Source organism: Carcharodon carcharias, chromosome 20 (genome assembly GCF_017639515.1).
Source record: "Carcharodon carcharias isolate sCarCar2 chromosome 20, sCarCar2.pri, whole genome shotgun sequence".
Lineage (NCBI taxonomy): Eukaryota > Metazoa > Chordata > Chondrichthyes > Lamniformes > Lamnidae > Carcharodon > Carcharodon carcharias.
In genome coordinates, this window is record NC_054486.1 from 16,743,149 (window position 1) to 16,767,284 (window position 24,136).

Below are 24,136 nucleotides of genomic sequence, written 5' to 3' on the forward strand. Positions count from 1 at the left end.
ATAAGAACATGTAGTTGCACAGCCTGGGCAAGGTGTTAATCACTTGTGCTTAATTTTCACTATTATCAACAAACTGGGGGTGGCCTTAACAAGGAGAGTGTGGGACTTCTGCCCCTCAGAGACAGGAAGTCCCGCCCATGCAAGCTGCCGGCAGTCCCAACAGCGCCAGAACTTAGCAGTGGCCACTGCTGGAACTACAAAAGGAGTCCAGCGAAGAAGGTAACAGGCCTACTGGACTTGGGTAAGTCCAAGACTATTGGTCAGGGAAGGATCGATGACCCTAAGGATGGGGAGGGGGGGGCATCATGTTTTGGAGGTTAGGGTGAAAGGCACAAAGGCACATATGATCTTGATGGGGCTGGTGGGGTGGGGGAAGGGCAGGGTCCCCAATGGGCACAGGGAATACCCCCCTCCCTTGCCAAAGGAGATTAACCACCACCGCCCCCCCCCCCCCACAACTTCCTTCCAGCCTTTTAGACTGAGTTGCAAAAAATAGCAGGCTGGCTTCCTTCATTCCATCCTCCCCCAGCTGCATGTATTATTGCGGCAGAGGTGAAATGAGGCCCTTAACTGGCCATTAATTGGTTGAGGTGCCTCAATAGGCCGAAGGACAGGCAGGTGGGCTGGTTGGCACCCTACCGGCCCCGCCCATAATGTGGGGGGTCAGCTCGGTGGGGGGGGTAAGTGGCAAGGCGGTGGGCAGGCTACCTGTTTTACTTCCCTTTTCCCCCCGTCCCTCCTCCCGCCTGAAGATATGCTGGTGGGGTCTGTGAAACTTTCCCCATTGTTCCACTGGTTCACAGCTGACCCTGACTGCTGTAAGAAGCTAAATTGTAACTGAGAGACTGCGGTGAGAGATTATAAATTATTTCTTTATGTAGAGAGTTGTTCAGCATTAACGAGGGGGTCAAAGGTTATCGAGGGCAGGCGGGAATGTGGAGTTGTGGCCCCAGTCAGATCAGCCATGACCTTATTGAATGGCGGAGCAGGCTCAAGGGGCCGAAGGGCCTCCTCCTGGTTTCTTATGTTTGTATTGGCATGAAGGGTGTTGCCCCAAGAAGTGGTAGAAGCAGAGACCATTTTTAGTAAAGTTGGATAGAAAGAATAGGGAGAGGCAATATAAACTAAATGGTACAATTTTAAATGGAGCACCGGAACAAAGAGACGTGGGGGTGGGGACATGTGCACTCAAATCTTTGAAAGTGGAGGAGCAAGTTAATTGAGAAGGTTGTTAAAAGGCATATGGGATCATTAGCTTTAGGAACAGAGGACAGAGTACAAAAGCAAGGAAACTATACTAAACCTTTATAAGTCACTTTTATAACTTTATAAACTAGGCCCGGGTTGTAGGATTGTGTGCAGTTTTGGGCAACACACTTTCGGAAGGATGTCAAGGTCTTAGAGGATTCAGAGGAAATTTACCAGAATGGTAATAAAAACAGTAAGTGCTGGAAAACCTCAGCAGGTCTGGCAGCCTCTGTGGAGAGAGAAAAACAGAGTTAACGTCTCAAGTCCAACATCCTGAAGTAAATCCACACTGGACCCGAAACATTAACTCTGTTTCTCTCTCCACAGAGGCTGTCAGACCGGCTGAGGTTTTCCATCATTTTCTGTTTTAATTTCGGGTCTCCAGCATCTGCAGTAATTTACTGGATTGGTACCAGGGCTGAGGGACTTCAGTAAAATGGAGAGACTGGAGAAGCTGGGGCTGCTCTCCATAGGCAGAGAAGGTTTAGGGGAGATTGGATAGAGATGTTAACATCATGAAGGCCTTTGATAAAGTAAGTAAGGAGAAACAGTCCCCACTGGCAGAAGAGTCGGTAACCAGAACGTACAAATTTAAGGTAATTTGGCAAAAGAGGGGAAATAAGAAGGAAAAGTTGTTATGATCTGGAATACACTCTACAGGGCAAAGGTCAGGGGAAAGGACTAATGAGATAATTCTGGCAAAGAGCTGGCACAAACACAATGGGCTGAATGGCCTCTCCTTCCATGCTGTATCATTCTACAATTCTAAAATAATTGAAGTAAATAAAGATGGAGACGTATGGCAGAAACGCAGAGCAGTGGGATGAGACTTTGTGTTGTTCTATGATTCATTTTGGATAGTTCTAACAAGGGCAAGGCTGTATACAAAAAAGCCTGAATGTTTCTGTTCTGTGCTGTGAACTTCTATGCTTCTAACCAGAGAACCAGCACAATGCTCTGTGTTTGTGGTGAATGAATTCTTTGCCATTACTGCTCATTCGACACTTCAAGCCCACGTCATTCCTAGTTTCGTGACTGCTTGGAACACTTTCCCAGCTCTGACGCACATTACCCCAAGAGAAAGGTGAAAAGAAAAGCCAGCTATTTGACTCCTTAAATCCAAGATGACTTCTGTTCAAGCGCTTTTGAGGAGGAAGCTGCGTTAGAACTCAGGGAAGAGTTTAACAACCAAAATACACTCAGCCATTCAAAACTTCAAGAAAAGAACGGAATTAAATTCAGAACGTAATCCACTGCAGAGGAATTATTCCATGCAGAGAGCCTCCTGGCAGTTACTTGTTGACTGCATAGCAATCGGTCCTGTTTCCTCAGCTGAAGGAAGGCACGTAACAGCATGAGGCAACTTGAGAAACTGAAACAAGGAAAATATGGATGAGCGGGTGGAAATGTAGGAGCCAATAACTCACATTGGAATTTACTGGCAAAGGCACCATTATTATCCATTCTGTTGGTTAGGCTGAACCTCGTTGTCAGTCATTCACCTTTTAGGCACTTTAATCTTTATAAAATTGAAAAGGTTCAACAGGAAATCACTTCATTCTGGATTAGCACGACATGCGGTATCTATACACAGCGGAGATCCTGGTTCGTAATTTCTCCTCTTCCTTAACAGCACACCACCCCCACCGCAATCCTTCCTGAACAAAATCCGGCAACCATTAAATAATCGTCCCCTGAGGTCACCAGATGGTTGTGCATATATTCACATGCTCTCTAATGCTTTGTGAAATTGTACAACATCTGCCACAATCAGACCCATTTCTGAAGGGGCAGGATGAATACAGCGAATTAAACAGAAAAGTGGCATGAGTTGCAGTGCAACAAATATGTGCTTACCTTGGGTACTGCAATTTTAAGTTGAATATCGCAATTGGGCGTAAAAAGTTCCAAAGCGAAACGCCCAGGTTCTGAGGGGCTCTTCGTGAATTGTTACTTGATGAGGTTAAAGAAAAGAAAAAGGAAGACTCCCATTTCTGGAGCGCTTTTCACACCCTCAGAATGTCCCAAAGCACTTTGCAGTCAATGAGGTACTTGCAAAGTGGTCACCTGTAAAGTAGGGAATACAGCAGCCAATTTGCAAGGCCCCACAAGCCTACAGTGATGACCAGATAATCTGATTTTAGTAACTTCAGCTGAAGGTTAACTGTTGGTGAGGAGACCAGAGGTAACTCCCCTGCTCTTCTTCAAAATTATTCCGTGGGAGCTTTTGCATGGGTTACCATTTGAATAGCCGAGCGGCACAGTGGAGCAGTGGTTAGTGCTGCTGCCCCACAACTCCAGCGACCCAGGTTTGATTCTCACCTCAGTTACCTGCCTGTGTGGAGTGCACACATTCTCCCTGTGTGGGTTTCCTCCAGTTTCCTTCCACTGTTCAAAGATGTGCTGGTTAGGTGGATTGGCTGTGGTTAAATTGTCCCTCAGTGTGTGTGTGTGTGTGTCCTGTGATGGACTGACATCCTGTCCTGGGCATACTATGCCCATTGCCTATCAGGATAGGCTCTGACTCCCTGTGACTTTGAGTTGGATGAAGTGGTTCTGGAAAGGTGAGCTTAAATAGCCAAGCAGTGAAGGATGGAACTGGAGCCAATCTTTATCCACTCCCTGGCATATTATTTAAAGACATGTGCTATATTATGTGTACCAACAATCTTAACAATCACAGGTTCAGTGTGTGGCAAAATCAGCATTTGTTGCCCATCCCTAATAAAATTTCCAACCTAGTAAAAGTGGCCACAAGATAGGTTTGAATGACATTTAATTTAATTCTACAAAGCCAAACCCACCATCTCCTCATTCCAGCATGTAGCCATTTCTTAAAAGAGTCCAATGCCGTGGCCTCTCCCACTGCTCCTGGCAACAAGCCAACAGTTACTATCCACCAAGAAAATGTATTTTTGCGCCAGTCCTAAATGTGCACAAGACAGTTTGAACTTGTACCCATAGGCCAGGATTTTTTGGCCCCTCCTGCCCGGCGAGATGGTACGGTCCTGCCGAGCTGAACAGAGATTTCAATGGCTCGTTGCATCCGCCGGGTGGGGGAGACAGTCCGCGGTGGGGCTGTAAAATCCTGGCTATGGACTTCCAGAGGATACTCTTCCGGTTTTACTGTCTCAGTTCAGCCAAGTATCTTAGAGTAAGGGCATGGTTTGCTTGGATGGCTAGTGTGTGGTTCAGATTAACGCCAACATTCTGGCTCCAGCTGAGGTAGATGTAGGACCTGCCTCCTTGCCCTGCCCTTGACAGTGGAAGGAAGTGGTAAACCATCATTGAGAAAAACTACCAAGAAAATGTCCGCAGATGCTTCATCCTGAGTCAATGAGCCAAGGACCTGCCTTCAGGTAAAGCACCCTTGGAAATGGAATGGAACCTTATGTTAAGGTCCCCACTGAGACTTTGTATCTAAGGCAAAAGGACTTGAGCTCACCCATTTGTTATCCATATGTCATACTGCTTACAGTGACATTCCTCTTCATCCCCTCAAGGAACGTGGCAAACCCCTCACATCCTGGGAACCAGAATTGACTATACCCAATAAGGAAAGAGGCGTGAGCCATTTATTTATCAGGTGCGGCATGACCTGGATGTTGAGTATGTGTTACAGAAAATATTACAATGTTTGTCCATTTGGAGTCAGCTATTATTATCTAATTTGATTTTAGTTTGACTGGATGAAGTTTCCTCTTAAAGACACCTATAGAATGAAGCCAAAACAAAAATAGCTGGAAAAACTCAGCAGGTCTGACAGCATCTGCGGAGAGGAATATAGTTAACGTTTCGAGTCCAAATGATTCTTCATCAGAGCTAAGGAAATAGAGAAATGAGGTGAAATATAAGCTGGTAGAGGGGGGGGAGGGTGGGACAGGTAGAGCTGGATAGAGAGCCAGAATGAAGCCTTTGGCCAGAATGTTTTGGCCCTGTTGATGTCATGGTGGGTGGTGGGTGGACACTATATAGCCAGAAGGCCAAAAATCAGTTTTACGCCGCTGTGCAACCAGTTTGCGATGGTCCGCTCCACCTGCCAATGGTGGGCCGTGGTTCCTGCTGTCACATGGTGGGAACATCATTTGAATACATTTGCACCCAATTACACGCCCTGCTCGCTGGAATCATCCCCCCCCACGTCAAATTAGCCGCCCACGTCAGCGTGACTTTAGAGCGGCTTCACCACTGCCTTTCAAAGGCGTGCAGCTGGCAACCTGAACTTCGAGGGAACTCGGAGGTGAGGGCACACAACCTGACGCAGCGCCCGTGAGCGTCACCCGTAGGGCATCTAGGAAGAGGCGCCGTGCATTCACAGGGGCACAGGCAAGTCGCTTTCTCCCACCTGGCTTTCAGTGCAGTGCCGGGGCAGGGTCTCCAGTGCGGGTCAGGCCGGGGGAGGGAGGGGTTGGGGGACAAGGCAGCGCAGACAGACTGGAGGAAATACACAAGCACATGCTGGGGGTTGGGGGTGGAGGAGGTGGGGTGGTGGGAAGTGCGGCCATGCACTTGGAAAAACTTGTTAAAAGTGAGCAATCTTCCATAGCTGACATGTTTGGAGTTGGGCCTCTGAAGCTTTTCCAGCAAAACAAAAGGATGAAAGTGCCACTAAATGGTCCAGAACTTTTCACCCCTCAGGCGCAGACTGCAAGCTAATGTGCGTTTTAGGGAGCAGCAGAACAATTGGACGACCAAGCAAGTTGTACAATCCCCTTGGCCATGGTACAGTCACTGGTGGAGGCGCTCACAGCCCCTTACAATGTCTTTATTAAGATTCGGACCAGTATCCATTATGGTTCAAGCTAACAGTGCAGCCTTGCAGTGCGGGTTAGGAGATGCCTGCACCTGAGCTGAGAGCACAGCCTGCAGTCCGGTGGCCGAAGCTGCCACCAATCGGTCAAGTGGAGGTGGGTGGGGCTTTGGACAGCCAATGAGCGCACTACACACTGGCCATCCAAGTGGTGGCCAGCACTCTCCTGTATGTGTGAAGGGGCCTTCAGACTTAACCGAGAGGTTCATAGGACACATATGCTAACCCCTGCATCGCTCTCTTAGATCCTGCTGGAAGAGAACATCAGGATGATGGAGCCTGGTGATTTAGCGGTGTGCCTCATGGCTTACAGGGAGCAGAGAAGAAAAAGAGGAAGAGAGCGGTGGAGGTGCCTGGTTCAGCAAAGGGAGGAGCACCTCCCTCAAGATGAAGGGGAGGCAGCACTTGCTGCACACGCAGCTGAGGATCCACAGGGAGCCCTCGCTCGTAGGTGCCTCATTAGACCCAGGGTCGATAGATGGCGCCTGTCATTCCTGCAGATGACTGAGAACTAGTGTTGCCGAAGGTTGCGCATGTTTAGGGAACTGGTGGGGCACATATCCCACCTACTGCAGGATTTGGCGCCACGGGGACATGGAGGGCATCCACTGCCAGTGGCCATGGAAGTGACTGGGACACTCAATTATTACCCCAGTGGCTCCTTTCGCGGCTCCGCAGGTGACCTGTGTGGGATCTCGCAAGGCTCCACTCAAAAGTATATCCAGGAGGTCACGGACACCATCTTTGCAAAGGCACAGAGTTTTGTGCATTTCACCCGGGATCAGGAAGCAGGAGCGCTGGGATTTGCGCAGATCTCAGGTTTTCCGCAGGTGCAGGGTACCATTGACTGCACTCTTGTGGCGCTTAGATCTCCATGGCAACAAACAGTCAACTACGTGAACCACAATGTTCAGCTGAGTGTTCTGAAAGTTCAGTTGGTGTGCAACCACCACAAGCACATCCTACAGGTCTGCGTACGATTCCCAGGGAACGTTCTGACATCCTTAGCAGGTCTCAGATCCCTGACATCTTCCCGGGTGCAGAGAGGCTGCAGGGTTGGCTCCTCGGCTACCCATTTAGAGGATGTGGCTGATGACACCCATGCGGCGGCCTCAGGCTGCAGCAGAGCAACAAGACTCATGCCGTGGCCTGGACTTTGGTGGAGAAATGATAGGCATGTCGAAAATGAGGTTCTTGTGCCTCAACTGGTCTAGTGGAGCACTGCAAAACAGTCCCCAGAGGGTGTCATGCATCACCGCTGCTTGCTGTGCGCTTCGTAACCTGGCACTTTGCAGCGACCAATACAAGGGGGTGGACCTGGCTGAGGAGGAGATGGAGGAGTTGCACATATCCTCCGATGAGGAGGATGTCGAAGAGGATGACAATGATGAGGTCCCAAAAGACCATAAGATGTAGGAGCAGAAGTAGGCCATTCAGCCCATCGAGTCTGCTCCTCCATTCAATGAGATCATGGCTGATCTGATAATCCTCAACTCCACTTTCCTGCCTTTTCCCAATAACCCTTGATTCCCTTCCTGATTAAAAATCTGAGTATCTCCACTTTGAATATACTTAATGACCCAGCTTCTACAGCCCTTTGGGTAAAGAATTCCACAGATTCACCACCCTCTGAGAGAAGAAATTCCTCCTCATCTCTGTTTTAAGTGGGTGCCCCCTTACTCTGAGATTATGCCCTCTGGTCCTAGACTCTCCCACAAGGGGAAACAACCTCTCAGCATCTACCCTGTCAAACCCCCTAAGAATCTTATATGTTTCAATAAGGTTGCCTCTCATTCTTTTAAACTCCAATGAGCACTGGCCCGACCTACTCAACCTCTCCTCATAAGAAAATCCCTTCATCCCCAGGATCAACCTAGTGAACCTTCTCTGGACTGCCTCCAATGCCAGTATATCTATCTTTAGATAAGGGGACCAAAACTGTTCACAGCATTCTAGGTGTGGTCTAACTAGTGTCTTGTATAGTTTTAGCAAGACTTCCTTATTTTTATACTCCATTCCCTTTGAAATAAAGGCCAACATTCCATTTGCCTTTCCTATTACCTGCTGAACTTGCATGTTATCTTTTTGGGATTCATGCACAAGGACTGCAGCCTTTTGCAGTCTTTTTCCATTTAAATAATATTCAGCTCATCTATTCTTCCTGCCAAAGTGCATAACCTCACATTTTCCCATATTATATTCCATCTGCCTAGATTTTGCCCACTCACTTAATCTGTCTATATCCCTCTGTAGACTCCTTGTGTCATCCTCACCACTTGCCTTCCCACCTATTTTTGTGTCATCTGAAAACTTAGCAATAGTACATTCACTTCCTTCATCTAAGTCATTAATATATATTGTAAATAATTGAGGCCCCAGCACTGATCCCTGTGGCACTCCACTAGTTACAGGTTGCCATCCCAAAAATGTGCCCCTTATCCCAACTCTCTGTCTTCTATTAGTTAGCCAATCCTCTATTTATGCTAATATACTACCCCCAACACAATGGACTCTTATTAAGTAGCCTTATGTGCGGTACCTTATCGAACGCCTTTTGGAAATCCAAATATATTATGTCTACTGGTTCCCCTTTATCTATCCTGCTTGTTACCTCCTCAAAGAATTCTAATAAATTCGTCAGACATGCTTTCCCTTTCGTGAAGCCATGCTGACTCTGCTTGATTAGATTATGCATTTTAAATGCTCTGCCAGTACTTCCTTTATAATAGACTCCAACATTTTCCCAGTGACAGATGTTAAGCTAAGTGGCTTATAGTCGTCTGTTTGTTGTCTCCCTCCCTTTTTGAATAAGGGAAGTTACATTGGAAATTTACCAATCCTCTGGGGCTTTTCTAAGGATTCTTGGAAGATTACTGTCAGTGCATCCACTATCTCTGTAGCTACTTCCTTTAATATCCTAGGATGCAACCCATCATGTCCAGGGGACCTATCGGCCTTTAGCCCCACTAGCTTCCCTAGTACTTTTTCTCTAGTGATAGTTATTGTATTTATCTCCTCCCCCTCTTTTACCCCTTGATTATTTAGTATTTTTGGAAAGCTTTTAGTGTCTTCTACTGTGAAGACTGATGCAAAGTATTTATTCAACTCCTCTGCCATTTCCTGGTTCCCCATTATTATTTCCCCAGCCTCATTCTCTAAGAGGCCTACATTCACTTTGGCCTCTCTTTTCCTTTTTATATATTTAACAAAGCTCTTACTGTCCATTTTTATGTTACTTGCTAGTTTACCCTCAAAGTTTGTTTTCTCCTTCTTTATTTTTTTGTCATATTTTGTTGGTTTTTAAAACTTTCCCAATCCTCTGGCTTACCACTAATCTTTGCCACATTGTGTGTTTTCTCTTTGAATTTGACACCGATCTTAATTTCCTTGGTTAAGCATGGTTGATTTATCCCCTTCCTTGAATTCTTCTTCCACAATGGGATATATCTTTGTTGAGAGTCATGAACTATTCTTAAATGTCTGCCATTGTTCATCAATCATCTTTTCTGTTAAACTGCTTTCCCAGTGCACTCCAGCCAACTCTGCCCTCATTCCATTGTAATTACCCTTATTTAAGTTGAGCACAATTGTTTCAGATCCAAGTTTCTCGCTCTCAAACTTAATGTTAAATTCCACCATATTATGGTCACTGTTTCCTAGGGGAACCTTTACTCTGAGATCATTTATTAAACCTGCCCTTGGATTCTGGCGAAGAGGCCGTTGCACTGGTCAGGTAAGGCAGATGCGCAGAGGAGGCCCTCATAGCTGCAAGATTCGTAGAGGATGATGAGATGCAGTGAGGACAATCCTGACATCCTCACCTTGCATCTGTGAACGTTTCACTCCTGTATGGCTGATGGTAGCTCATATACAATCAGCGCTCAGGCCCTAATAGTCACAAGATTCCAGGAGGGTGATGATGACATGCAGTGAGACACTCCATTGATCTTCACAAAGCCTCTGTGAATGTCTAACTGCTGTCTGGCTGAGGGCAGCTCATTTGCGCTCTGTGATCAGGGTCATATCATGGAGACTCAGCTGTGAAACTTTAAATGCATCTGACCTTTTAAGGAGCACAACGTACTGGTCACAGGTGCTGAAGAGATGGGGGCCAGCCCCAGCTTAAAGGTGCTGAGCGCACACAGAGAGAATGATCAAACTCTGTGATGCCTGCTCACGACATTCTAGCAGCAATGACAAGCATCGTCGAGGTCCAGGCATCAGTAATTTGTCCAGTGAGTGTGAGGCTGGACCATCACTGCACAGGGAAGGGACCCTGGACTGAGACACCTGCCTTTATCTTGTGCAGGAGCCAAGGTTTCACATCTGAGTGACACACTGCTCATCATAACAAGGAGCCATAGGCAGGGAGACATTCTTGGGTGTTTATTTACAATAGTGAACATTAAGTACAAGTGATTAACACCCATGCCCAAGCTGTGCACCTAAATAGCCAAGTGGTTATGGTACTGGGTTTGTAACCCCAAGATCAAGAGTTCAAATCTCACAGTGGCAAACTATGAAACAATGTAACTTCATCTGAAACAGATGGAAATGTGTTTGTACTCAAAAGAGTTAAATAGCCAAGTGGTTATGGTACTGGGATTGTAACCCCAAGATCAAGAGTTCAAATCTTACAATGGCAAACTATGTAACTTTATCTGAAACAGCTGGAAACGGATTTGTGCGCGAAAGAGTTACATTGTCTTATCCCGTGGGGACTGGGGTGTTTTGTTGACCCCTTTAATCACATTTTGATTTAAAGTTTGTAAGGTTCCTTTAAACTTTGTTCTTGGTTTTACAGCTGACCTGAATTAGGGGCTGTGCCTGATTTATCCCAATTTTGTTGATTTGGTTTTATTGGTTTTAACTCGAAATAGTTACATTGTCTTATCCCGTGAGGACTGGGGTGTTTTGTTGACCCCTTTAATCACATTTTGATTTAAAGTTTGTAAGGTTCCTTTAAACTTTGTTCTTGGTTTTACAGCTGACCTGAATTAGGGGCTGTGCCTGACTTATCCCAATTTTGTTGATTTGGTTTTATTGGTTTTAACTCAAAAGAGTTACATTGTCTTATCCCGCGGGGACTGGGGTGTTTTGTTGACCCCTTTAATCACATTTTGATTTAAAATTTGTAAGTTTCCTTTAAACTTTGTTCTTGGTTTTACAGCTGACCTGAATTAGGGGCTGTGCCTGATTTATCCTAATTTTGTTAATTTAGTTTAAATTGGTTTTAACTCGAAAGAGTTACATCGTCTTATCCTTCCTAACCCTGCTGCTACGCCTTGGTGCTCCCCTGACATCCGCAGTGGAGGTGGAGGCAGCCTGAAGGGTCGAGACCTTGGAGGGCCCTGGCCTCCTGTGTGGCAATGGCACCCTCCTCGGCCTGTGAAGAGGGGATTCAGATGTGCTGAACACTCTTGGAGTCACCCGGGTGAATGGTCCTGGGGTGTGCACCTGCTGATCCTCCTCCCTATGGGTGCCCGAGGGCCCTTCCTGACTCCTTGAGGGGAAAGGGAAGCTGGAGTGAGATGGGGCTGCCCTGCAGGTGTGTGTGAGGGAATGACTGGTGATGTTCCGTGAATTGGCAGTGAGTGAGATCCCTGTGAGTGTGTGAGTTGAGAGTGACGAGAAGAGTGACTTACGGTGGAGTGGCATAACGGAGATCATCCATTGTTTTTCGGCACTGGGTGGCTGTCCTCTTTTGCAGGGTGTTGGTGCTGACCATCACTGCCACCGCCTCCCATGCAGAATTGGTGACCTTGCCTGCTGGTCTCCAACCAGAGCAGGGGTAGCGGACTTCACAGTGGGCCTCCGCAGCGTCCAGTAGACACTCGAGGGAGGTGTCATGAAATTTGGGGTCAGCATGTTTCCCTCCTTTGGTAGCCATGACTTTGTAGCAGCTCCCAATCCCTGAGTGCGGGCTCTGTGCAGGGGTGCCCTTTAAATATGGTGCCCAGATTAGTGAAGGCCTGAGGTGACCGGTGGGACGGGCAAATCAGAGGCCGCCCTGCCAGTGATCTGGCGTGTTTCCCGGGAATGCACAATTAATGAGGCGGGATGTGCGGGAATGGGATGATACAGCTCGAAAACCCCCCATTGCAAATCTGGGATGATTCCGCCCTTTGTGTTTATTTTAAAAGGAAATTATAATTTCATGGATTCTACCAGCCAAAGCACTTTCTTTGAATAGGTGCATAGTCGAGCCAAAAAACACATGCAACTTTTGAGAAGGTCCTGAGATTGGATGATCCACCTATTGCAGGGAAACAGTCAAAATTAAAAGTACTTTTGGAAACCAGGGAATCTGCTTTATGTCCCTGCCTGTTGTCACATGTCGTGCTTTATAGTCTCTGATCATTAGGAACCTTGTGAATAAAGCACACAGTATAGAATTGTAATCTAATACTATTAACGTGCAAGATTGATGGTGTGTGTTTTTGTACAGCTGCCTCTGTTCTGTGTGTTTACTCCTTCCCACCTGCTAAAGCCACTCCTTTTACATCACTGCATCCAAGATATTAACACGGCGCTGCCTCTTTACTCATACAAAAGGAGCCCTTTGAGTAAGAATCAAAATTGCCTCGGCCAGAGAAGCTCTGTTGCCAAGTTAATGATGTCATCGATGGGCTAATATCTCTTAAAAAACCAACAATGTCATAGATAGACTTCTTTGCTTTGCTCAGGACTCTTTGACCTTTCACAAGTATGTGTGGTGCCAGTGGAAAAAAGTTTAATTTGATTATCTCTGTAAAGCATTAGAAATTTCCACATATGCTCTTTGGTGTAAGTGGACCACGTACAGCTTTAGCTAAATGTTAGAGCATTAAGTACAGTGTTGACATTCACACTACAATGGCTCCTGTATTTGCTGTTACGAAAGCAGTATTGAAACCCTTGCCCATTTACATCTGGCGATGATAGTGATTAAGAGTTTGCCATCAGGAAACTCGGTCATGTAAACAAAGTTATGTTGACGAAACATTAGTGTGTGTCTCAGCAATACTAAATAAAGTCAAAGATTTATTCATTGAGAAATATAAGTGAAAGGCTAAGAGTGCACAATACCATCATTATTGAAAGAGGTTAGGGAGAATGGTGAAATCAGATAGTCATGGTTAGGTGATGTCAGGCTGAGGTTAGTAAAGTCTGTTGACTGCAGGAACACTGAGGGAGGTGGGGAATTCCTCAGTTGTGAGGTCTTAGAGGAGAGTGAATTAGGGCAACTGATCTTGACTTCAGAGAGAAGAGGATAAGTGTACCGAAAAATTGACCCCATGGGATTCAAAACGCTGCCGACAGGCTGAAGTGTTGGTCCGAAGCCCGCACTGTGTAGGATGTGGTCACTCATTGTGATTTCCTCAAGGACAATCAATTAATGGCCAGAAAGTGGGTACAATTAAGGGTGGGTGGGTGGTCTCTCGAAGCTGGAGAGAGAGGCCTTTCAGCTTTAAGATAGCAGTAGGCTGTGATGAAGGTAAGGGAGAGGGTGCTTCAAAGTGGAGGTGCCTTCTTCTCTCCCGACCTTTTTAAAGTTTAAATTAAAAATAGCTTTTGCAGCTAGGCCACCACTGTGGATGAGGAGGGGGGGTGCGGAGGTTTGGCGGAGGGGGGGAGGGGGGGGGGGGTGGGGGAGAGGAGGTGGCGGGGGCACGGTGTGGAGAGGGAGGGGAAAGGAGAGCCTCTACACAGGGCGGCCTGCAGCTGTTGCTGCACCCAGATAGACAGAGAGCCCTCTTGTCTACAACCAGGAGGCCGCCTTCAGGCAGCTCAGCTGACCCTCGCTACCTGTGGGAACCTGGAGAAGTCGGTTTCCTTTAATTGGCCTTAAGTGGCCATCAGTGACTTTAATCAGCTACCCGCCACATGTGGGCAGGTGGCCCTGCTGCTGCCCCTCCATCCTGCCTCTGTGAGTGTTGACGTGGAGGGGGGGGGGCTGCAGGGGCAAGTTGGCACCCCACATGTCAGGCGGCAGTGCTAATTTTAGCGCCTGCCCACCTGCTTCTGATCCCAGCCCTGGGGGAGGTGGGAGGGCGGGGGAGGGGGGGGGTTGGGGGGGCGACTAAAAATCAAGCCCTACAACTTCTTAATCGATTTTTACTTTTATCACCCAGTCAGATTTTAATCGAGAAAACGTTTCCCGAAGGCATAAAGAGGTGGGACAGGGTTTTACCCATTTGTGCAGGGGTCCCGACGTCAGGAAGAAACGCGTTTTGCACGGGCTGGCGACAGGACATCCTCTCGCCAATTCAGTGGCTGCCACCAAGGCCGCTTGCCCTGTCAAGGAGGGCGGCCCTCCTCCAGGAGCCGCTGGCCCACTCAGAAGGCCCGGCTGCTTGGCCTGTGAGCCGCTTCAAGCCTCTGATGCTAGGACAGGTTCTGTTGTGCGGTAATTTGTACCATTCAGTTACATGATTTGATCAGCAACAGGATGAATCGGGTGAGAGTGGAGTAAGGTTCGTGCCGCCTTGACCCCTTTAGCTCTCCCCCAGGCCATAAAACCCAAAGAAATCACTTCCGGGTGGAAAGGAAATGATTACAAATAAAGACTGGGGGAAATGGCATCAAACGCTACTTGTCAAGCCACACTTGCCACCATTATAGTTATGAGTGTTAACCTTTCACCTTTTGCAGGTTGCCCTGGAGCGAAAAAGTTGGAGTTCATCACCAGCGTTCTGGACGCTCTCACCACGGACATGGTGCAAGCTATCAACTCCCCAGCACCCGTAGCAGGAGGAAGGTATGTGTCTCTTTATTATTAACTGTGTGAAGAGTTGAGGGGAACTGACCTTGGAAAATTTCCATTGAAAACAGCCAGTGTGACAGAGGTTCACATCCCACACTCACCAGTGGATCAGTACAAAGTTAAGTACGAGTATGTCCTGATTAATCAAATAGCAGACGCGCTTGTCGGGTGATCTGTCCAATCCAGTGTCCAACATATATCCCACACGTATATGATCAAATTTATTCTCTATCAGGGAGAAAAAAAGCTTTCCTTTTGCGACAGCTGCCTGATATGTTGTTTTGGTGGCGTAACCACACGGATTAAATCGAGGGATCTGTTTATAAATATCTGTACACTTCCACACATTTCTAGCCAATTTGTCACACGGCTTTAGGGACTGTCCCAGTCTATGAGATATAAACTTGGGCAAAAGTGCTTGCCTCACTGTTTGCAGCAGCACAAAGTTCCATCCATTATAAAGCCATTAACTAGGAACATCAGGAGGGAAATTCATCTTGGGTGGTTTTGTCTGCCGTTTGGGTTTCTTTCCGTCTTTCATAGAAAAATTGGGTGGAATACAAATGGGATTCCGATTCGCGCTCGCTTGTCTTGCAGCACTGCCAAAGAACCAAAGATAAATTTCATCCCTGTGGTAACTAGAGTCGGCTATTTGTTCCATACTCTGCACACTCCTGATTTCTTTAAACCTAATTTCCACTCTCCTCTCTGTGCTGATTGGTTCTTTTGCTTCTTAAGTGGCTAACACCATTATAAACACCTCAGTTGATTCCTGGGAACATAGGAACAGGAGTAGGCCATTCGGCTTGTCGGACCTGCTCCACCATTCAATTTGATCATGGCTGATCATCTACCTCAATGTCACTTTCCCACACTATCTCCATATCCCTTGATATCATTAGAATCCAGAAATCTGTCAACTTCTGCCTTGAACATGCTCAATGACCGAGCTTCCACACCCCTCTGGGGTAGAGAGTTCCAAAGATTCACCATCCTGCGAGTGAAGAAATTCCTCCTCATCTCAGTCTTAAGTGGCCTACCCCTGTATCCTGAGATTCCACATCGATGGCTGCCTGATACTAATAAACAGATTTAAATCAGGGAGAGGGACCACCTACTGAACAAGTCCAAATCATAGTGAAGCTACAGAGATGCGATGGACTCTTTCCTTCCACAAAGGATGCCCTTCTTGCATTGTGTCTTTTGCTGTGACTTGTATTGTTGATTCTAGTTGTTGCCCAATTATTATCGCAGCAGCAGGGAGTCATGGGGCAGGGGTGTATGAAATGGTATTCAAGTGTAAATCGACTAATTGTGTCAAACATCTGGCAGATGTAATTCAAAACAGAAGCACCGACATACCTGAGCAGAAGTATTTTAACCAAACTGAATTTGGGTTTCTGAGGAATAACCCAGATTGGGGGCTTTGCAGCTACTTTTGTTTTCGGCTGGTCACACTTCTGAAGTGTGCAAGCTCACACTTTCAGTTGGAACGCCATATGAACATGTGAACAATACTAGACAGGAAAACACCCTCTGGTTTAACCAGCCTATCCCACACAATTATAATACCCAATGTGGCACAATATATACACTCCGCACTCCACCCAAAAACCACGGGGTGAATTGGGAGGGGTAAATAAAAAGTCATCAAAACTCAGGCCCGTTTGGACAGATAATTCTGGAAAATTCCTCTCCGGCCCCCACCCCAACTCCACTTCCAGGTAATCTAAACTAGTCCAGGAGATCACTCTGGTCTTAATAATTCTCTGCCGTACTCAGTTTTTTTCATAGATGTTGATCTCTGTCCCAACCAGAAACTTGCACTAGTCCTGTTTGAAGGAATTTAGCAAATAAGCATCCATCACCTGAATGGGCGGGCTGTATCAGAGAGCGGGCGGCCTGTATCAGAGAGCGGGCGGCCTGTATCAGAGAGTGGGCGGCCTGTATCAGAGAGCGGGCGGCCTGTATCAGAGAGCGGGCGGCCTGTATCAGAGAGCGGGCGGCCTGTATCAGAGAGCGGGCGGCCTGTATCAGAGAGAGGGCATCCTGTATCAGAGAGTGGGCAGCCTGTATCAGAGAGTGGGCAGCCTGTATCAGAGAGAGGGCAGTCTGTGTTAGAGAGAGGGCAGTCTGTGTCAGAGAGAGGGCAGTCTGTGTTAGAGAGAGGGCATCCTGTATCAGAGAGTGGGCAGCCTGTATCAGAGAGAGGGCAGTCTGTATCAGAGAGAGGGCAGCCTGTATCAGAGAGTGGGCAGCCTGTATCAGAGAGAGGGCAGTCTGTATCAGAGAGAGGGCAGTCTGTGTCAGAGAGAGGGCAGTCTGTGTCAGAGAGAGGGCAGTCTGTGTCAGAGAGAGGGCAGTCTGTATCAGAGAGAGGGCAGTCTGTATCAGAGAGAGGGCAGTCTGTGTCAGAGAGAGGGCAGTCTGTATCAGAGAGAGGGCAGTCTGTATCAATGAGAGGGCAGTCTGTGTCAGAGAGAGGGCAGTCTGTATCAGAGAGAGGGCAGTCTGTGTCAGAGAGAGGGCAGTCTGTGTTAGAGAGAGGGCAGTCTGTGTCAGAGAGAGGGCAGTCTGTATCAGAGAGAGGGCAGTCTGTATCAGAGAGAGGGCAGTCTGTATCAGAGAGAGGGCAGTCTGTGTCAGAGAGAGGGCAGTCTGTGTCAGAGAGAGGGCAGTCTGTATCAGAGAGTGGGCGGCCAGTATCAGAGAGCGGGCAGTCTGTATCAGAGAGTGGGCGGCCAGTATCAGAGAGAGGGCAGTCTGTGTCAGAGAGAGGGCAGTCTGTGTCAGAGAGAGGGCAGTCTGTATCAGAGAGTGGGCGGCCAGTATCAGAGAGCGGGCAGCCTGTGTCAGAGGTCCACCATTCTCTGGATAAAGAACAATCTGGCATCAAATCTAGATGTGGACTCATACAATTTAAAATGATCATAATTGGATTAAACTATCAACTGGAACACAATCTAGTCCTTTCATTATCTTTAAACATCAATCCAAAGTGCAGAGTCCCACCTCCTTAAGCCTGTACAACTTGTTATTGAATTCCAACCCACAGCGCCACAACCTCCACCGTGGGTAGGGCAAGGAGGCCAGCCCTGAATCCACCCCAGCTGGAACGGGGGTCGAACCCCTTGCTGTTGACACCAGTTTGATCCACACTGGCCGTCCAGCCAGCCAGCTGGCCACCACCAATCACCCCTACCCCCACCCCCACCAATCACACCCACCCTCACCCCCACCAATCACACCCACCCTCACCTCCACCAATCACACCCACCCTCACCCCCACCAATCACACCCACCCTCACCCCCACCCCCACCAATCACACCCACCCCCACCCCCACCCCCACCAATCACACCCACCCTCACCTCCACCAATCACACCCACCCTCACCTCCACCAATCACACCCACCCTCACCCCCACCAATCACACCCACCCTCACCTCCACCAATCACACCCACCCTCACCCCCACCAATCACACCCACCCTCACCTCCACCAATCACACCCACCCTCACCCCCACCAATCACACCCACCCTCACCTCCACCAATCACACCCACCCTCACCCCCACCCCCACCAATCACACCCACACCCACCCCCACCCCCACCAATCACACCCACCCCCACCCCCACCCCCACCAATCACACCCACCCCCACCACCACCAATCACACCCACCCTCACCCCACCCCCACCAATCACACCCACCCCCACCACCACCAATCACACCCATCCCTACCACCACCAATCACACCCACTCCACCCCCAACCCCACCAATCACACCCACCCCCACCCCGACCAATCACACCCACCCCCACCACCACCAATCACACCCACCCCCACCCCCAGCCCCACCCCCACCAATCACACCCACCTCCACCCCCACCAATCACCCCCACCACCACCAATCACCCCCACCACCACCAATCACACCCACCAAAGGAGTTGGAGTTGTTGTTGCAACATACACGTCAGCGATATGCATGTTGTCGTTGGGAGCTATGGATAGGGTTGGGAGAAGCTCCACATGGCTGACCAGGAATTTCTCCTGCTCTTACCGCTTGCCATTGGCGTGTGTCGGAAGGATATGCAGGTTGATACTCAACCTGTTTGGCTGCATTGTGAACGCACCTCCCTTGGCCACCAGAACGTCCTAGGCAGCTTTAATAACTCAGATGCTTTGATTGGGATTTAGTCTAAGGTGCCAGGAGAAGCAATGCTAAAGTGGTAAACGAGGGAAGTTAATTACGCAGTGCAGTAAACATCTCCTTGCTCCTACTCCCTTTAGCCCAACCAGTATGAACCTGAAGCAACATCCTCCGAAACTTCCAGCAAATTGGCTATTCATGGCTAAGTGGGTGGAGCAGCAAGCTAGCAGTTTGTGGATCTATTGACTGAAGTTCGGTGTCTGAAGCTTGTGCTGGCCTGTAAATGTGAACCAAGAGACAACAGTTGGAAAAATGACTATTTTGCTGTTCTCGGTTGGCAGAGTTAGCATGAATTTTGTAGTTGCCAGTGAAAACTGCCAATTACTGATTTTCACTCTAACACTCTCAGCTTTCAGGATGATCTAGTCTGTGGCTATTGTACAGACATCATAAGGGCAGAGAAGAGGAGACTAATGCCAGTTCTGCTTCAGATGATAGTGCTATTAACAGAAGCCTGGGAACCATTTGCTCTTCCACCCAGATCCTAGGTCTCTGACAATGTTGCTGCAGTTGCCAAGAAGTGGGGCAGGGCAGCCTAATGGAATTGATCCTCGAACATATCCTTCCTCCTTGTGGGAAAACATTTGGCATCTGTGGTCTAATCAAATACTTGGTTACAGCTTGAGAGTATTTGACTAAAGGTCAAGTATGATGCTCTAACTGTAAAAATCAGTGCTGAGGCTGCAGTTAGAACACAAACACAAAATGCTGGAAACACTCAGTAGGTCAGCCAGCATCTGTGTGGAGAAAACAAGGTAGAATTACTGTTTCAGGTCTATGGCTATTAGCCACAATCTGAAATATTAGCCCCGGTGTCCTTCCTGCACAGATGCCGCCTGACCTGAAGAATATTTCCTGGAGGGGAACGCCACCACCTGGAAGTTCCCCTCCAAGACACTCAACATCCTGACTTGGCAACGTATCGCCATTCCTTCACTGTCGCTGGGTCAAAATCCTGGAACTCCCTCCTTAACAGCACAGTGGGTGTACCTACTCCACATGGACCGCAGCGGTTCAAGAAGGCAGCTCACCACCACCTTCTCAAGGGCAACTAGGGATGGGTAATAAATGCTGGCCCAGCCAGTGATACCCACATCCCGTAAACGAATAAAAAATCCTGTTTTTATTTTAGGCTTCCGACCTCGGTCGTACTTTGCCTTATTTTGCCACAAAGAGTCACTGCGGCACTGGGGGAGGCCCATTCGGCCCAACGAATCTCCCCGTAGAGCATTCCAGTCAGTCCCATTCACTCTGCTCTACCCCCATAGCCTTGCATGTTTATTTCTCAAGTGCCCATCCAATTTCCTTTTTAAATTGTTGAGCATTTCTGCTTCCACCACCTTCCAGACCATTATCACTCATGGCATAAAACATTCCCGCTGCATCTTTTGTCCCAAACCTTAAGCCTGTGTCCCCTCAGCTTTGTACCATTAGCTGATGGCAACAGCACTTTTTAGTTTACCTTCCCTATAGTTGCCATATTTAGAATATTATGTTCAGCTGTGGGCACCCTGTCTTCAAAAGGATATTATTATGATCAGATGAGGAGGAGTTGGATGGCTCCCATTGGCCTCTCCTTATTTGTCCGCAACAGTTTGTTTTTTGTGTGAAAAGGATATACTTGCAAGTTTAGTAAACGCTTAACTGTTTTTGCGCTGTGACCATAGAAGAATCAACAGGACAGGTTTTCTTGAGTTTAGCAAAGAAAGAGATTAGATTTATTATACTTAAACCCATCAAAGTAAAATAATAAAACACGTGCCTACTTTCTCTCACACACACACACATACACACACATACTCACACAGACAAACTTGAAGTTCACACACACAAAATTACAGATTACAGAATGGAGAAGGATAGATTAGTCAAGTTAGGGTCATAAAAGTTGAAAGGAATTCATGGTCTGTGGTTTGGTGACTCGGCTGGCTTTAGGCTGAATCTGGTGGTCTTGTTGCTCTCAGCGTCAAGGCTGTTTAAAACCGCAGATGGATGATCTACCTGTTCTCCCGGAGACACAGCTGTGGAGTTGAGTTTTTTCTTCAAAATCTCTGTCTCCTGCACATGGAGAGAGAGTCAGACAATAGTAGACAGGGCCCAAAAGCTTGCAAGTTGGCTGGAGAGAGAGAGACAGAGAGAGAGAGAGAGGAAGAGAGGAAGGATCTCCCTCAGCTTCTCAGCTGCCTGTCCTCAGCTCTGCTGAGAAACCATGTGCTTAAAACACACAAAGGCTTGGCTTGTTATGTGATCGCCCCCTCCAACTGGCTAGCGAGTCAACATGATTGTGTATTCCATTTGTAACTTGATTAGGTCAGATCAGGGATTTCTCCCTCTTAGCCAGGGTCCCTTTGTTCAGGTGATTAAGTTTGATGGTTTGTCTCCACCCAGTTGAGTATCTGGACATTGGGCTAATGAAATAGGAAATATGGTTCATTCACATTCCTCTGAGGTCATTGTCTTTGATGGGTTTCTGCAGACATGCCATCTCCATCGGAATGGGTTTGGAATGTGAAATGTACAGTAAGGCAAATTAGGTAGCCACCTTGGCTGTGAGTTCAAGTCAGTTTAGTTTATGCTTTAAAAGTTCTGTTTTTTGAAAGTTCTGTTTTTTTTAAAAGTCCTATTCATGTTTCCAGCCAGTAGATTCAAAATCATAATTTGGCATAAAGCACATCTTCTTGACAATATTAACACATTGAGGAGGGTTCAGACAAGTAAAACAGAGTTCATCTGAAACATAAGAATCTAGGTTATGAGAAGAGACTCACAAAACTGAAGTTATTTTGGTTTTGGGACAAAATGATACTGGATGCCAGTGCTCAATGTACGGAGAGGCACAGATAACATAAAAGGGCTATATGACTTAGATGGTGTGTACAGATTAAAGGACACAGGTCTTTCATGATAACTGTCAGTTTGGCAACAAAATTCCAGGTTACAGGGACATGTGTAGCCGGAGATGATGAAGTGCTTCATTGGAGACAGTAATTCCTATGCTTCTCAGGCAGGAAGGAAGATTGTTCTTTGTGGGCTACAACAACAAATTAGATTCATAAAGCACCTTTTGCATAGTGAAACGGCCCAAGGCACCTCACGGGAGCATTATTGTACCAAATTTTACACTGAGCTACATAAAGTGATACCTGGACAGGTGATCAAAAACTTGGTCGAAGGGGTAGGTTTTAAGGAGGATCTTAAAGGAGCTGAGAGAGGTAGAAAATTGGAGCGGTCTTACTGAGGGAATTCCTGAGCTATGAGCGTAGGCAGCTGATAGCATGGCCTCTGATGGTGGAAAGATAGTTTAACTAGTGGAAATTTGAAGATGGATACTCATTCCATAGTTGTGTTTGATTATCTTTGGGGATTTGGAGTGTTTACACAGAACTTCCTTTCAGGTGATTAAATAGGTGGGTTAAAACCGGTGTTTACAGAGAGTACAGTTATCTATTGAACCCATGAGGGAATACATGTAGGCCTGTTGGACTGACCCCACCCTTGGTTCAAAATTACCTAGATTATTTATTTCATTGCTGTTTGTGGGAGCTTGCTGTGCACATATTGTTGCTGCATACCCCTAAATTACAACAGTGACTACACTTCAAAAGTACTACATTGGTTGTGAAGCATTTTGGGATGCTCTGAGGTTGTGAAAACTGCTATATAAATGCAAGTTCTTGCTGTTCCTTTCTGTTAATTGATCGCGCCTATTGACAGAAAAAGAGCAAACAAGGAAGGGTTTTGAATTGCAGCCTGAACAGTAATTATACTCTGAATGAGCTCACCCTTTCTTTCCTTTATTCTTTCACAGGATGTGGGCGTCGCTGGCTAGACCAGCATTTGATGCCAATCCCTAATGTCCCTTGAGAAGGTGGTGGTGAGCCGCCTTCTTGAACCGCTGCAGTCCATGCGCCTCCGGCGCTCACCCAACAGCAGTTAGAATTTGCAGTATTCAAGGGGTATCATTCCAGGGTTTACTTAAGTGAGCGATTAAAACCTAAGTCAAGATGGAGGTGCTGCTGACGAAGTCTTGGTGGATTGCTGCAATCCGGCCTATGCGGAGTACACGCTGTAGATGTAAAGCACAGGTGGTTGAGGGATTGGATGTGTAAGATGGTGTAGGGGCTGCAGATCAGGCTGACTGTTTAGCTTGGATGGTATCAAGTTTCTTGAGAGTCCTTGCAGCTGCACCCATCCAGGCGAGTGGAATACCTTCCATCACTCGCCTGTGTTGCGTCTTGTTGTAGATAGTAGACAGGCTTGGAGGATTTAGGAGTAAGACACTAGCCAATGACCAGCTTACTGTCCATGGGATTCGTGTGACTGGCCCAGTTGAGTTTCTGCTCAGTGATGAACCTCAGAATGTAGATGGTAGAGCGTTTGGTCATAGTAATATTATTCAATGTCATGGGGAGGTAGTTAGACTTTTTCCTGATGGAAATAGGCATTGCCTGGCACTTGTGCAGCCTGAAGTTACTTGCTGTGTATCAGCCCAAATGTAAATGGTGTCCGAGTCTTGTTCTGTTTGCTTCCCATCTCTATCTGAGGTAAACTTCAGCTCCTCTAAAACTCAGAGCTTATCCTGCAGCATGTTCCACTTACACATGATCCATTTATTCGCTGATCTCCATTGCTTCCCAGTCCCTCAGCACCTTGGATTTAAAATTCCAGTCCTCATGTTTACATCATGTCCTCACCACTCTCTGGGCGGAATTTAAAGCTCTCTCTCTCTGGTGGTGAGTTTGGTAGAGGGGTCACGTTTAATCAGGTGGGAGGGTGGCGGGTGGGAACTCCGCTGTCTTCCTGCCTCCACTTCAATTAAGTTCACCACCAATTGAGGCCATCAAGTGGGAAATTAATGGTGTGATGTCGCTTGCAGGCTTCCAGGTGTCAGAGGGCGGTGGGGTGGAGGAGGGGGTGGTCCCTCATTCAAAGGTACTCAGTGCCTGATCGAGGGACCCAGCATCTGGAAGGGGGCGAGCAACAGGTGAGACTCCCGTCACTTCTATTAAACTTACCCCACATTTCTGCAACCCGCTCCAGCCAACAGCCCTCGCCCGAGATCTTCCATTCCTCCTATTCTGGTCTCTTACTCAGACTCCTTCGTCCCATCATTGTTACC

General features: G+C 47.4%; 1 protein-coding gene across 4 annotated transcripts in view; it reads left to right on the plus strand.

Annotated features, from left to right (window-relative positions):
• Window positions 1-24,136, plus strand: part of smoc1 (SPARC related modular calcium binding 1) — a 262,010-nt gene that overhangs the window by 178,664 nt on the left and 59,210 nt on the right. For all 4 annotated transcript variants that reach the window (XM_041214635.1, XM_041214636.1, XM_041214637.1 and 1 more), the window contains exon 10: window positions 14,693-14,798. In XM_041214635.1, the coding sequence (XP_041070569.1) occupies window positions 14,693-14,798 (106 nt within the window). The remainder of the gene's footprint in view (window positions 1-14,692; window positions 14,799-24,136) is intronic.